Consider the following 15110-nt stretch of genomic DNA (forward strand, 5'->3'; position numbering starts at 1 on the left):
TTTTGTTCTGTTGTGTTTTTAGTTTAAATATATTGCATACAAATAATAATGAAAGTCATACATAAATATTTGTGAATCTATTCCATACTGCTTGGAAGTACACTGGACACTGTGGCTACATTCTCATCTTGCGGAGCCAGGAGAGAATTCCTTTTCAAAGGAGAGAATTCTCAAGATGAGAATCTGCCTCCATTCACCTCAGTGAGTACTTGTAGAGAGGACAGGTTATCTTTCTTCCCTGTAATTGCCCTGGTTTGGACTCCTTATGTTTAGATCGTTTAAGTAGGAACCCACTTGGTTTTCTGCTTCCATTTTCTCTTTCAGCTTGTCTTATTCTAATTCATTCTCTGCATTCCTATCAGACCTGTAGTTCTTTTTTTTTTCTTTTTTTAATTAGTTTTGTTTTTTAAATTTACATCCAAATTAGTTAGCAGATAGTGCAACAATAATTTCAGGAGTGGATTCCTTAATGCCCCTTGCCCATTTAGCCCATCCCCCCTCCCACAACCCCTCTGTTTGTTCTCCATATTTAAGAGTCTCTTATGTTTTGTCCCCCTCCCTCTTTTTGTATTATTTTTGCTTCCCTTCCCTTATGTTCATCTGTTCTGTGTCTTAAAGTACTCATATGAGTGAAGTCATACGACACTTGTCTTTCTCTGACTAATGTCACTTAGCATAATACCCTTTAGTTCCATCCACGTAGTTGCAAATGGCAAGATTTCATTCTTTTTGATTGCCGAGTAATACTCCATTTTATATATACACCACATCTTCTTTATCCATTCACAGACTTGTAGTTCTAAACACAAATCCAGTTATGTTATTCTCCTTCACTGAATTCTTTAATGGCTCTCCATTTGCCCGTAGTGTGAAGTGCACATTCTTTAAGAATGTTATGTGAGGTGCCTTGTCATCCAATAACAGACTTGCTTTCTAGCATCATCTCCCATCATGTCTTTCTACCCTGTCCATACCCTGGCCATATCAGTTATCTTGTCATATACCAAATGCAGATGACACACCTTATCACCATTTAACATGCTGTGTACTTTGTGTTTCTCTGACTCCTTCTATTAAATGTAAGCTTCATCACATGAATAGTGATTTTTGTCTTTAGATTAACTGCTGTATTTCTACCACCTTGCACGTAGTAGGTGCTTAGGGTAAATTTGTATGCATGAATGAATTTTTTAAAGCCAACCTATCTATCTAAGTAAATATACCAGGATTAATATTTAGTGCTGTTTCTGTTACTGTTTTTGGTCAGGTTGAGAATTCTGTTTCTCACATAAAAAAAAGAAGAGTTTTTTTGTTTGTTTTATTCAAAACATTAGAACATTGGTGGATAATAGATATTGGCAGGGAGGAATAACTTACTGTTAGTGACTGGCTTCAGCAAGAATATGATGTAATAGATATATTGAGAAATTATATTCTAGGTAACATCTTTCTTTAAGTGAGGAATAAGAAATCAAGTTGTCTTCCTTCAACAGCTGATCTATAAACAGAAGTCTCTATGTAGCTGAACCATTTAGTTTTCCTTATGTTCTGTGATCATAAATACTGAATTACCACAGATTGCACGGAGTGCAGATTTCTACCAGAAAAAAAGAGGTTGTTTCTTTTTTTAGGTTGCTAATTTTCTTTTTCACTATTCAAATTTATTTCAAGTTGCAATTCAGTGCTTGGAGACAGTTTTTAAAATCAGCTCAGAAGATACTCATCTTGCAGTTTCACAGCCTTTGACAGAAATGTTCAGCAATTCCTTCTGTAAGGTAAGCTGTCATTGTTTTCTATTAGTATCTGATTTAAGTATGACTACAATATTATGTTGAGTTCTTAATATTTTACGGGCCAGGCCTTTAAGTACCTAACTTCTCCCTAGGTGTAAGGTAGATAGTTCACATGGATATGATTTGGGAACTAAAATATAACTCTTTTAATGTGCTTTTAGATTTTCATATTAGTAGCTATTCTCATTCTCTCACCTTCTTTTATATTTAATGATATACTTTTTAAGTCCTTTATACTATCTGAGCATTTTTAGATTTCTGACATCTGTATTAACATTCCCCTAAAGCATTGAATAAAAGATAAAAACAAGATTTTCCTGCTTACGCAGCAACTGTGTAGAAATAGATTCATCAGGAATTGAATCATCACTTTGAAGCAGATTTCATCAAATTGGCCATTGTAAGGCCTCTTTAAAACAAGGGAAGGTTCAGGCTCAATGTGCAAACGTAACACTGAAAACCAAGTTTCTGATGTCTGCTCTTGAGAACTGTTTACATCGTCTCTGGTTTCTGGCCTTTTCGGGGAACATGACCATAAATTTGAAAATTTTAAGGTGACTGAGTTTAGGGCCCCAGGGTGATCTCCCATGTGTTTTTTGGTTACATTTTGATGCCTCATGAACTCATTTTGTTAGTCTAGTTCTGTATTCAAGCTTCAGTACAGAAGGAGGCACTCAGGAGAGAGGCTGAATCATATAGTATATATTTAAGCCTGGCAGGGACATTGCTGAGAATACCACATTGACTGTTTCTAGAACTTGTGAGAAGAGGTTCTGAGAGTTGCAATGAAGATGGCAGTTTGGCAGTAAACTGTTCTCTCTATTCTTGGAAAAAGAATAATGCAGTTATCACACAGATGAATTCTAATTATATAACAAAGATATAAGGAGATAGTGACGTGTCCCTGCACTCCTCATCAGAGAATTCCCCTTTTCTTCACTTCAGTTGCTATGGTTCTTTCATTGCCTGGGTTTCTGGCCTCCTTAGGGAACCCCATTTCAGTGGTTGGACATGCCCATGGCTGAAGCTAACCTTCTTTAACTCCTAGATGCCCAAGAGGCCTTTGCTGGAGACAACACTTGGATGTGCTCACTCCTTAGCTCTTGTCACTGGTGACTTAGTACTAAAGAGATCAGAATTTTTCTTTACCTCCCAGAAAGTTCAAATTGACTTTTGCACTCTGTTTAAGTAGAGCTTTTTTTTTTTTTTTTGACGCCTGTCTTACTTTTTCTCTCTGATTGTGTTTAACTGTAAGCATTTTTGACTTGCTATTTTTAAAATATAATTTCTTTTTTTTTACATATAATTTTCTTTATCCAGTCATCCATTAATGGACATTTGGGCTCTTTCCATACTTTGGCTATTGTTGATAGTGCTGCTATAAACATGGGGGTGCATGTGTCCCTTCGAAACAGCACACCTGTATCCCGTGGATAAATGCCTAGTAGTGCCATTGGTGGGTCGTAGGGTAGTTCTATTTTTAGTTTTTTGAGGAAACTCCATACTGTTTTCCAGAGTTGCTGCACCAGCTTGCATTCCCAAAAATATAAGTACTTAAACCTGGCTTCATTGTGTATCTGTGTAGTGTTATTTGTGATGTCACTCCTTTGTTTGCCTTATTTAACAACAGCAACTTCATTACGTATGTCTTTGTTAGCAGAGTACAGCAGACAGAGTCTAAACCTGCTCAGAGCAGCATACAGATTGTTATAATTAAAGAAATTATTTGCCTCTTTTCAGCAATAAAAAAGAATGAAATATTGCCATTTGCAAAAACATAGACAGGGGCGCCTGGGTGGCGCAGTCGGTTAAGCGTCCGACTTCAGCCAGGTCACGATCTCGCGGTCTGTGAGTTCGAGCCCCGCGTCAGGCTCTGGGCTGATGGCTCGGAGCCTGGAGCCTGTTTCTGATTCTGTGTCTCCCTCTCTCTCTGCCCCTCCCCCGTTCATGCTCTGTCTCTCTCTATCCCAAAAATAAAAAAAAAAAAAAAAAAAAAAATGTTAAAAAAAAAAAAAAACATAGACAAAGCTAGAGTATAATGTAAGTCGGATAAGTCAGTCAGAGAAAGACAAATCCCATATGATTTCACTCATGTGGAATTTCGAAAACAAGCAAACAAAGGGAAAATAAAAAAGGGAGACAGAGACAAACTCAGAAACAGACTCTTAATTATAGAGAACAAACCGATGGCTACCAGAGGGGAGGTACTTGGGGAGATGGGGGAAATAGGTAATGGAAATTAGGAGTGTACTTGCTGTGATGGTCACCCTGTGATGGATACAGCTGTTGAATCACTCCATTGTACACCTGAAATTAATATAATATTGTATGTTAACTAATTGGAATTAAAATAAAAACTTCAAAAAATTGAAGTTATTTGTCTCACCAAGTGTCCATGGTTGTTATTTCTGTCATTTTAGTTTTAGGATACTGGTCTTTCTCTTCTGTTTTTTCCCTCAATTACGTTTATATACTAAATGGATTCATTCCTTTTATATAAGGCAGGTAACACTCATCCCCACATCATGGCCTGCTCAAATCCATTTAATGAATATGAGAATTAGTTTTCAAAGTTATACAACTGTGGCAATTTCATTAAAATAATTCAGAAGAATTTAGAAGACAGAATGGATTAGAGTCCATTTCTCAATATGCCATTCTTCTGACTCAAAAAGTCACTCCCCTCCCTCCTCCCCTTAACTTCCCAGGATTATTAGAAGATGTGAAATAGAAGAAATCCTGAAAGTAGGTACTGCAGGGCAGTAATGTGTCCTTGAACTACACTTACATCCTAGGAGACTGTAGCCAGTTTTAAGTAGTGACCTCTAGTTATAAGGATTCCTATTTGTATTCTATACATTTTTATTCCAATATTTTATGTTTAGAAAAACTGATTAGTATAGAAAGATTTAAAAAATAAGAACAGCTCACATACTTTATGATTTTGTACTTGTGAATATTTGTGTGCAATTAGCGAAGTATATTTCCAAAGTTAGAGCTATCAAGTTTATTGAAACTTTGGTCAAGACAGAGATAATGGTGAAGGACGCCTGGGTGGCTCAGTCAGTTAAGCATCCAACTCTTGGTTTTGGCTCAGGTCATGATCTCATGGATTCGTGGGTTTGAGCCCCACATGGGCTCTGCACTGACAGTGCGGAGTCTGCTTGGGATTCTCTCTCTCCCCCTCTCTCTGCCCTTCCCCACTCGTGCTGTCTCTGTCTTTCTCAAAGTAAATAAATGGTGGATATATTCTAAATGTGGTACATAGGTATATTAGCTACAAATTATGCTTTCTTGAAAATTTTAGACTTATTTATGAACTTCAGAGTCAAGTGTAAAAGCAACACAAGTTAAAAAAGATCTTTCAAGGGGTGCGTGGGTGGCTCAGTCAGTTAAGCCTCTGACCTCAGCTCATGTCATGACTCACCTTTCGTGGGTTTGAACACCCATTGGGCTCTGTGCTGACAGGTTAGAGCCTGGAACCTGGATTGGATTCTTTGTCTCCCTCTCTCTGTGCTCCTCCCCTGCTTGCACTCTCTCTCTCTCTCAAAAATAAATAAACATTAAAAACAATTTTTTTTTGGGGCGCCTGGGTGGTGCAGTCGGTTAAGCGTCCGACTTCAGCCAGGTCACGATCTCGCGGTCCGTGAGTTCGAGCCCCGCGTCAGGCTCTGGGCTGATGGCTCGGAGCCTGGAGCCTGTTTCCGATTCTGTGTCTCCCTCTCTCTCTGCCCCTCCCCCGTTCATGCTCTGTCTCTCTCTGTCCCAAAAATAAATAAAAAACGTTGAAAAAAAAAAAATTTAAAAAAAAAACAATTTTTTTTAAAGATCTTTCAAAAATGGAAAAATACATTGTGTTCCAATTGCTACTCAAGATATTTCTAAATGCCCCTTCGATTTGAACATTAGTAATGCAAAAGAGGTTTGAGGATGATAGTAGCTACTGAAAACAGGAAATTTACATTGCCTTTTTTAAATGATAAATTAATATATGTCCATTGTTTTTAAAAAATTGGTCAACAAGGAAAGATATAAAGAAGAAGCTGAAAATTTTACCTCCAAATATTACTTTCAACCTTTCCCGTTAGACCTTTCCTGTCTTTGTTGTGTTAGCCTGTGTGCATGTATATGTGTATGCACATATTTAAATAATGGTGTTACATTATTAATGCTTCTTTTTATATACTGTGAATTTTACTTAGGAGATCTCTTTAGATATTAAACATTATGCTTCAAGATTTTTATTAATATAAATAATCTCTTGAATATATTTTCTATTCCTATTCTTTGTATACTGATTATTTATATTTGTTGTTCATGAAGTAGGGTTTTTTTGATGTAGGAAAAGCAAGTAAAAAATTTGATTCATATTAGCCCATTATCTTCTAGAAAACTTCTACATACTCATTTTTCTAAAAAACGTATGTGGAAGGACTTCCCCCCTATTTCTATGTAACCCTATTATTTACAGCCAGATTTCATCCCATGTAAATATAGGTGATTTACTGTAATACAATTTATTTATTATTATTTATAGTTCTGTGGGATGACTTTTTTATGCAGGTAAATGGAAACTCTGTACATTGATTTTTATTTAATTTCAGAATGATATTTTGCCTCTCTCAAACTCAGTGCCTGAAGACGTGGGAAAAGCTGACCAATTAAAAGATGAAGGTGAGTATTTCATAGAGAAATTACTATTTCGTAAAACTTCATGAAACTCTGGAGGAAGTGACTCTGGCAGTTGGTGAGAATCTGATTTACGCTGCCAAGTCTGAACTGTCATACATCCACATGATATTTGTGAAACAGAAATGAATGTGATATGGAAGAAACCTGGAATGGCTTGTGAACAATAATGTAGTTATGCCTTGCTTCCAGAGAAGCAGATCTGCTGTGAATAAAACTTGCAAAACAAGTAACTTAAGGGGTGATTACTTCTAACTGCATTTGCTACATGGACTCTGGGGTTCCAAATTCTTCTTTATGCTTGAAGAGAGGAAAGGAGAAATTTGGGATTTCAAATTTTTTTTTTTTATGCTTGCATAGAGGAAAATAATTTTCAGTATTATTTTAACTTTTGTATATGTTCAGTGTTTTTGAGTTCTTTGATACCTGTTAATACATGTATGTGGCACTTGACTTAAGTATTTATTACCACATTTCACTACTACATAATTACATTTTTCAATACTGGCTCTTGAGGCATTTTTAGTTACAATAAATAAGGCAGTGTTGAAGATCTGCGTTTAATTTTTCCTGTCATGTCATTTATGTTAAGCTATAGAGGAGAGTTAGGTCAGGCACACAAGATTTGTACTAAGAAGCTCTCGGGAAGAGTCTTGTATTGGCAATGAATGAGAGCCAAAAAATTCCCTGTCCTGTAGGCAGACATTTATTAGGGAATATGCCACATTCAGAAGCTATACAAAATTGGTTCAGAAACCATTTCCTGGACTTTAAACTGAAGAAGGCAGTTAAAAACAAAACAAAACAAACACAATCACTTGATTTCTTAAAAGGTAGATATGGAAGAGAGTATACTCTTCCTATTCCTTGGGTCTTATCCTCTCTATCAAATTTTTATTTTAAACATACATGTATATCACTGTTGTTTTTTTTTAATATGTCACTGCTTTTAACGGCCGCATAGTGCTCCATAGTACTTTAGACCATGATTTACTTACGTAGCCAGATAATTTTGTAATCTTAGATAAACATTGTCTTTTTTAAAATTTTGTTTTTTAATATTTATTTATTTTTGAAAGAGAGAGAGAGAGAGAGAGACAGAGCGTGAGCGGCAGAGGGACAGAGAGAGAGGGAGACCCAGAATCCAAAGCAGGCTCCAGGCTCCGAGCTGTCAACACCGAGCCAGACCCAGGGCTCGAACTCACGAGCTTTGAGATCATGACCTAAGCCAAAGTCAGCCACCCAGCTGACTGAGCCACCCAGGCACCCCATAGATGACATTGTCTTAATATCTTTGTCTATATTTTTACTATTATGTGATTATCTTCATGGGATTACACTATAAAGTTCTGTATATCCAACAAATAGACTGATTTCAATTTTTAATTTCTCACTTTAAGAATTAATACTACTATAGTGGCTTAAAATTTTAGAATAGTATGACTTTCATAAATTACATGCAAAATTAAGTAAAAACTAGATCCTTGTTGTCATTTGAATTAAGAGTACTCCCCAAAGAATTTGGATTTAAACTATCTGGATAGAAATGCATTTTTCATATATTTAGTTTCTAGTTGAAACAATTTAACCTGATGTTTTTTCCCCCCCACTCTGAGTTTTGTAGTTGTATGAAATCCTTAGTGATGCCGTGTATTTTCCATTAATGCTTGCTTTTTAAGCTCCCTTGGTTTAACTCTAGTAATGATATTGAATAAATGGCAAATTGAAATTTTATTTTTGGCCCTCATGTTTACTCCCTCTGCATGCAGAACATGGGGAGATTGCATTCCCCACAGAGTTTGCTTTGATATAATGAATGTTGGTAAGATGAGGATTAAGAGAATATGCAGGCTGAGACTCATTTAATGCTCGAGCATGGGTAACTGAATTCCTTACTACTTTCCCCTTTAACCACAAAAGCTTTTATTCTTTTTATTTCTTTTTTTAATATTAGAGAGAGAGAGAAAGAGAGAGTATCCACACACGCAACAGGTGGGAATGGGGAAAAGAGAGAGAGAGAGAGAGAGAGAGAGAGAGAGAGAGAGAGAGAGAGAATCTCAAGTAGGCTCCAGGCTCAGTGCAGAGCCTGAAGCAGGGCTCGACCTCACAACCCTGGGATCATGACCTGAGCCAAAATCAAGAGTTGGACACTCAATCGACTGAGCCACCCGGGTACCCCTCAAAGCTTTTATTCTTTCGTTTTACTAAAACATATCACATCTGAGACATGTTACACACAAAGTTAAAGCAATTGGTATTTTATACAGATTTTTATTCATGTGAGCACTAATGGCCACTGCAGTTTGTCAAGCATAAGGTTTTTCCAGGCTGCCTGTGACACTTGTCTTTGTTAATCAAGGCTTCTAGCCAGGTAGTACCTTCCTAGAGGTGTCTTTCAAATATTTTTGTGTGCTTCATTTGTAAAGAGTTGCAGTAAGTTGAGACAAAACCAAGATGGTTTCTTTTCTGTGATTCCCTGACACATCACAAAAATATGTACATATCTTGTAGGTTGTCTTTTTGTTTTAATATTTATTTTTGAGAGAGAGAGAGAGAGAGACAGAGACAGAGAGAGAGAGTAGGGGAGGGGCAGAAAGAGAGGGAGACACAGAATCCGAAGCAGGCTCCAGGCTCTGAGCTGTCACCACAGAGCCTGATGTGGGTCTCCATTCCATGAACCATGAGATCATGACCTGAACTAAAGTCAGATGCTTAACTGACTGAGCCACCCAGGTACCTCTTATAGGTTGTCTTGATAATTAAAGGAGACAATTTTACAGGAGAGTACCCCATAAGTATAAAGTGGTATACAGTGTTCAGTTATATTTATCTTTACAAATTTCTTCATTTGTGTCCCAAATATTTGCATATTGGATATTTTGTGACTTAAGGCTTATCATAAATATATGTAAATATATATATACATATAGTGTACATATGCATAGTGTATATGCAATGTAGTATGCAGACTTTTGATATGGTGGCTTATAAGAAAATACATACAATAGATTTCAATAATAATAATAATTATTATTATTATATTATATAAATAATATTATATATTTATATATATAAATAATATTATTATATATATTTATATATAAATATATATATAAATATATATAATATATTTTTAATTATAAATATATATTATATATATTTATAAATTATATATATATTTTATATATATTATATATATTTATAAATTATATATATTATAAAAAATTATAAATATATATTATATATATTTATAAATATATATAATATATATATAAATATATATATAAATATATATATAAATATATATTATATATATTATATAAATAATAAATATTATTATTATTATTATAATACCACTCGACTATCAAACGATCTGTCACAGCTGCTCACTCAGGAAAGGAACAGGTGAGCTCTTGCACTGCAGGGCCAGCCGCTCTGTCCCCTGGAATCTCAAGGGGGCTGCACAGTCAGAAGCACAGCTCCTGGCTGGGTTTGCCAACACTGTTGCTGAACAAACTCAGATAAAGTCCTAAACTTCTTGCAAGAGTAACCAGTAACTCAAGAGAGGAGGGTTTGGAAAAGAGAAAGGAGAAATTAACTTTGGGTGCCAGCAGCCAGGGGAGGCGGCAGGCTCCATCTTTATACATGCCCACCTCTCCTCCCACAAGATGGACACCTAGAGTTTTACTGGCAGAGGTTCAGGGGGTACGTGCTAGAGAGCCTGGAGGCAGTGCATGATCACAGCTGAGGATCAGTATGTTTTCAGCACGTATAAAGGGTAGGGAAAGGGATCTGAGGGGTGTGGTATCCTAGGCATTACCTTGCTATCAGGGCTTTTCTAGTCTAGCAGTTGGAATGTTCTGGTCATTGCACAACACCTTCATCATTGCCTCAAGAAAGTGTGATAAGAAATAAGAGCAATGGATTTTAGTTAGAGCATGAGTTAAGTAGTCTTTTCATTTTCTGGTTTTAACTCTTAGGGTCTATAGTTGAGCAAGAGGGCTCCCTAAGAACCCCGAGACAAAAAGGCCCATAGTAACAGGAAAATCCACATAACCCAGAAAATTTAAATCTTTTACATGGGTTAAGCAAATGTATTTCAGTACTTAGGCTCACGTAGTTAATTTCTTGCTCTATGATAAAAACTATGTAATCCTCTTAGCTTCCTTAGAGGCTTTATATTCATTACATTTTGGGGGTGGGGGTCTAAATTAGTTTTTTTTTTATTGTAAAAACAGCTTTATTGTAAATAAAATTTACTCCTTTAAAGTGTATAAATTCAGGGGCGCCTGGATGGCTGGCTCAGTTGGTTAAGCATCTGACTTCAGGTCATGATCTCACGGCTGATAAGTTCTATCCCTGCATCAGGCTCTGTGCTGATGGCTCAGAGCATGGAGCCTGCTTCAGATTCTGTGTCTCTCTGTCTCTCTGCCCCTCCCCTACTCAGACTCTGTCTCTGTCTCTCTCTCTTTCAAAAATAAACATTAAAAACAAAATTTTTAAGTGTACAAATTCACTGGTTTTGAAGAATATTCAGAGTTGTGCAGCCATTACCACAGTTATGGAACATTTTTTATCACCTCAAAAGAAACTGTGTACCTATTAGGTTACTCTTTATATTCATTTCTGATTCTTTTTTTTTTAAACCAGGATGAAGGTCTGTTTCTTTTTTTTTTCGTGTTTATGTACTTTTTCTGAGAGAGAATGAGCAGGGGAAGGGCAGAGAGAGGGAGAGAGAGAATCCCAAGCAGGGTCCCCACTGTCAGTGCAGAGCTCTACCTGGGAGTTTGAACCCAGAACAGTGAGATCATGACCAGAGCTGAGATCAAGAGTCTGACGCTTAACCAACTGAGCCACCCAGTCACCCTTCATTTTTGATTCTTAATTTGCAGTAACTTTTGCATGCTTTTATATGCTTTTGTCTACCTGCCTTTCCTTTAATCTTGCTGTTCCTGTTCCCTGCAAAGTTATACTCTCCTACTCCTGTTAAGTAGCTAATGATGTATTAAAAGACAAAACTAATAGGAGAGCTTCTGGTTTAGAGAAAGTTGGGAGGAGTAACAGAGGCTTTTGTGATGTAAATCCTTCCTCTTAATCCCAGTGTTTTAAAATTTCAGTTTTGAACCGTGGTTCTTATCAGTGAGCAGGACACTTTTTCCCTTTAATGGAATACAAAAGATAGCCAACAGGAAATTCCTTATTTTGCTGGCTAGTTCTTAACCTAGCTAAATTATTACAAGATGTATCTGTAGATGACTTCCTGAAAATTAGCACCCTGTGGGCTAGCCATGGTACCTGAAATTCTTTCTAGAAATTAATGTCCAACAGTCCCCTTTAAGAAATCTGTCTCTGGAATGGATAGCACAAAAAAATATGATCTTCCAATAGCATATTAACATGATTAATTTTACTGGCTTACCCACATAGCAGAATTCTGAGATTTTGGCTATTCAGTAGGATTTTTTTTTTTTTAACTTTTTTTAAAAATTTTATTTTTGAGACAGAGAGAGACAGAGCATGAACGGGGGAGGGGCAGAGAGAGAGGGAGACACAGAATCCGAAGCAGGCTCCAGGCTCTGAGCCATCAGCCCAGAGCCCGACACGGGGCTCGAACTCACAGACCGCAAGATCGTGACCTGAGTTGCAGTCGGACGCTTAACCGACTGAGCCACCCAGGCGCCCCTTCAGTAGGGTTTTTTGTATTGTTTTGTTTTTTGTTTACTTATTTTAAGAGAGTGGGGGGAGGGGGAGAGAAAGAGGGAGAGAGAGAATTTCACTGCACACTGTCAGCCTGGAGCATGATATGGGCCTCAATCCCATGATCCCTGGGATCATGACCTTAGCCTAAATCGAGTGTCACATGCTTAACTGACTGAGCCACCCAGGTGCCCCATAGCAGGTGTATGTTTTGACAAGGGAAGGAGTGGATAATGAGATGATGATGGGGAAGGGGATTGATTCTGGAATGGGGGAGCAGCTCTAAAAGGAAGGCAGGAGATGAATATAAGGAAGGTGAGAAGAGATTAGATTTTGCCATGGAATACTCATAATTGTTGCATTTACTCACTTATGAAGCCTGTATTTAATAAGGTATACAAGCTTTACTTGCTTTAAGACTTCACGTTGTTAAAAATCACTTAAACACACTGATGGCTAAGGAGTGTCAACTGTATAGTAAAATATAAAATTTAGCTCTACTGCTGATGAAAAATCATGTTGGTGGGGCGCCTGGCTCACTCAATTTGTAGACCATGCGACTCTTGATCTCGAGGTGGTGAGTTCAAGCCCCATATTGGGGGTAGAGTTTACTTAAAAAATTAAAAAAAAGAAAAATCACATTGCTGACCTTCATTTTATTGTAGTTTCTATGATTAAAATGTATCTTTCAGGCTTTTTTGTGTGTGTATGTTATACTTATTGTACTTATTGATTATTTTAGGCAATAACCACATGAAAGAAGAAAATTATGCTGCTGCCGTGGATTGTTACACACAGGCGATAGAACTGGATCCAAATAATGCAGTTTATTATTGCAACAGGTAAACTGGCACTGTTGTGGCAGGTTTATAGTTCTTAAACTGTAATTTGTATTAATAGCACTGAAAATTTATTTTGAAATAAATTTATTTCGTAAGATTTATTTTGAAAAATTTGAAAGTTCAGGAAGGTAGAAAGAAGGAAAAATAACCCACAAAATTAACACTCAGAGGTAGTCACTCTTATTAACTAACCTTTGGCATATTTTGTTTGATGTGTCATCGGTTTTAGATTCGTTGTTATTCAGTAGGCATATCATAAACATGTCCTTATTTTGTTGAAACTCTTCATAAACATTCTTTAAATGGATACAGATTAGTCTGTTATTACCTCTTAATCTTTTTTATATTTCCAGCACCTATCATTGTGGCTGGCAAACAAGCACTAGTTATTTTTTAATAAACGTATAAATGTACCTTAACTTATTTTATTGTTTTTTTAAATGTACTTTATATAAATGTACTGGCAGATTGTTCCTTTTTTTTTCAATATGATGAAGTTGGAATGAACATCTTTGTTTCTCAAATTATTTTCTGAAATTCAGATTTTCTGGACTTTGGGTTTATCCTTGGAACTGCATTCAATTGATTTAACTGTGTAAACATTCAAAATTTGTTGATGCTGATTGCAAAATTGTTCGAACTTCTTTGAAAAATTTTGAAAATTTATTTCCTTCCCTGGAAGTGTATGAGTGCATCTGTTTTTACCACATCCTTATCAGCACTAAGTACTTGAGTTATCATTATTTATTATTAATTTAATATTAATTTTATTTTAATAGTAATTGTTCTAATTTATATTTAACTACTGGTAAGGTTGGACATTTTTCACATGTTGGCCATTTGTGTTTGTTTGTTTTCTTACAATTATCTCTTTGTACCTGTGCCCGGCCTTAGCTTGTTTGACCTCATACTTCTTTCTTTCCCTGTTCTGCCCTTTTTAAACAAAGGGTCCAACCCTTATAGGCTACATTTCCCAGGGCCCTTTGTCACCTGAGTTTTGTCTGGGTTCAGTCACAGGAGGTGCTGGCAGGAGATTGGAGGGCAGCGGAGGGGAGAAGGCGGGGTGTTTCTTCCCCTCTTTTTACATCAGGGTATTTATCCAGCAGGGGCTGCTTCTCATCCTTGTCTCCAGCTCCCACCCAAGACACCTGCTATGGTCACAGCTTTTGCCAGGCGATGTTGGCTTTTGGACTCTGCACTCTGTCCTCTATCTTAGGGATGGTAATGGCTCCTGCTGTTCCTCATCTCTGGATTGCTACACAACAAGATGCCCCTGCCTGGCATCTTAGCTCTTGCATCAACTGTGTAATGAATTCCCTGAACTAAAATAATCTATCTTAAATATTAAAGTTCCAGTATTACTTTCTGCAGTGATGGAAATGTTCTGTATCTGCTTTGTTCATTACAGTCGCCACTAGCCAGAGTGGCTTTTGACCACTTGACATATGTCTAGTGCAAATGAGAAAGTAAATTTTTATTGTTTAATTGATTGAAAATCAATTTAAATTAATTTAAATTTCAGTAGCCACATGTAGCTTATGTCTACTCTCCTGTACAGCATAGCTGTATATTAAATATATAATCCATTTGTCCTAATTGCATAGCTTACTGTTTGCCTTTTAATGTTTTTCATACGTAAAGGTTTTAAATATTTGTGTAGACAAGTTTGTTTTTCCTTGTTTTTTTTTTTTTTCCTTTCTTTGGAATTTTATTCCAGTGTTTTTAAGTCTTATTTATTTATTTATTTATTTATTTATTTATTTATTTATTTATTTTTGAGACAGAGAGAGACAGAGCATGAACAGGGGAGAGTCAGAGAGAGAGGGAGACACAGAATCTGAAACAGGCTCCAGGCTCTGAGCTGTCAGCACAGAGCCCGATGCGGTGCTCGAACTCACGGACCACAAGATCATGACCTGAGCCGAAGTTGGACACTTAACCCACTGAGCCACCCAGGCGCCCCAGTCTTATTTATTTATTTAAACTCAAGTTAGTTAACATACAGTGTAGTATTGGTTTCAGGAGTAGAACCCAGTGATTCATCACTTACATACAATACCCAGTGCTCAACCCAAGAAGCGCCCTCCTT

At 36.7% G+C, this 15110-nt stretch overlaps 1 protein-coding gene across 2 annotated transcripts in view; it reads left to right on the top strand.

Moving 5' to 3' along the window:
* The window catches only part of SGTB (small glutamine rich tetratricopeptide repeat co-chaperone beta), a 46904-nt gene that overhangs the window by 9868 nt on the left and 21926 nt on the right, over positions 1-15110 (top strand). For both annotated transcript variants that reach the window (XM_058731174.1, XM_058731184.1), the window contains exons 3-5: positions 1672-1775; positions 6398-6467; positions 12922-13021. In XM_058731174.1, the coding sequence (XP_058587157.1) occupies positions 1672-1775; positions 6398-6467; positions 12922-13021 (274 nt within the window). The remainder of the gene's footprint in view (positions 1-1671; positions 1776-6397; positions 6468-12921; positions 13022-15110) is intronic.

Source organism: Neofelis nebulosa, chromosome 1 (assembly GCF_028018385.1).
Source record: "Neofelis nebulosa isolate mNeoNeb1 chromosome 1, mNeoNeb1.pri, whole genome shotgun sequence".
In the NCBI taxonomy this organism is placed as follows: domain Eukaryota; kingdom Metazoa; phylum Chordata; class Mammalia; order Carnivora; family Felidae; genus Neofelis; species Neofelis nebulosa.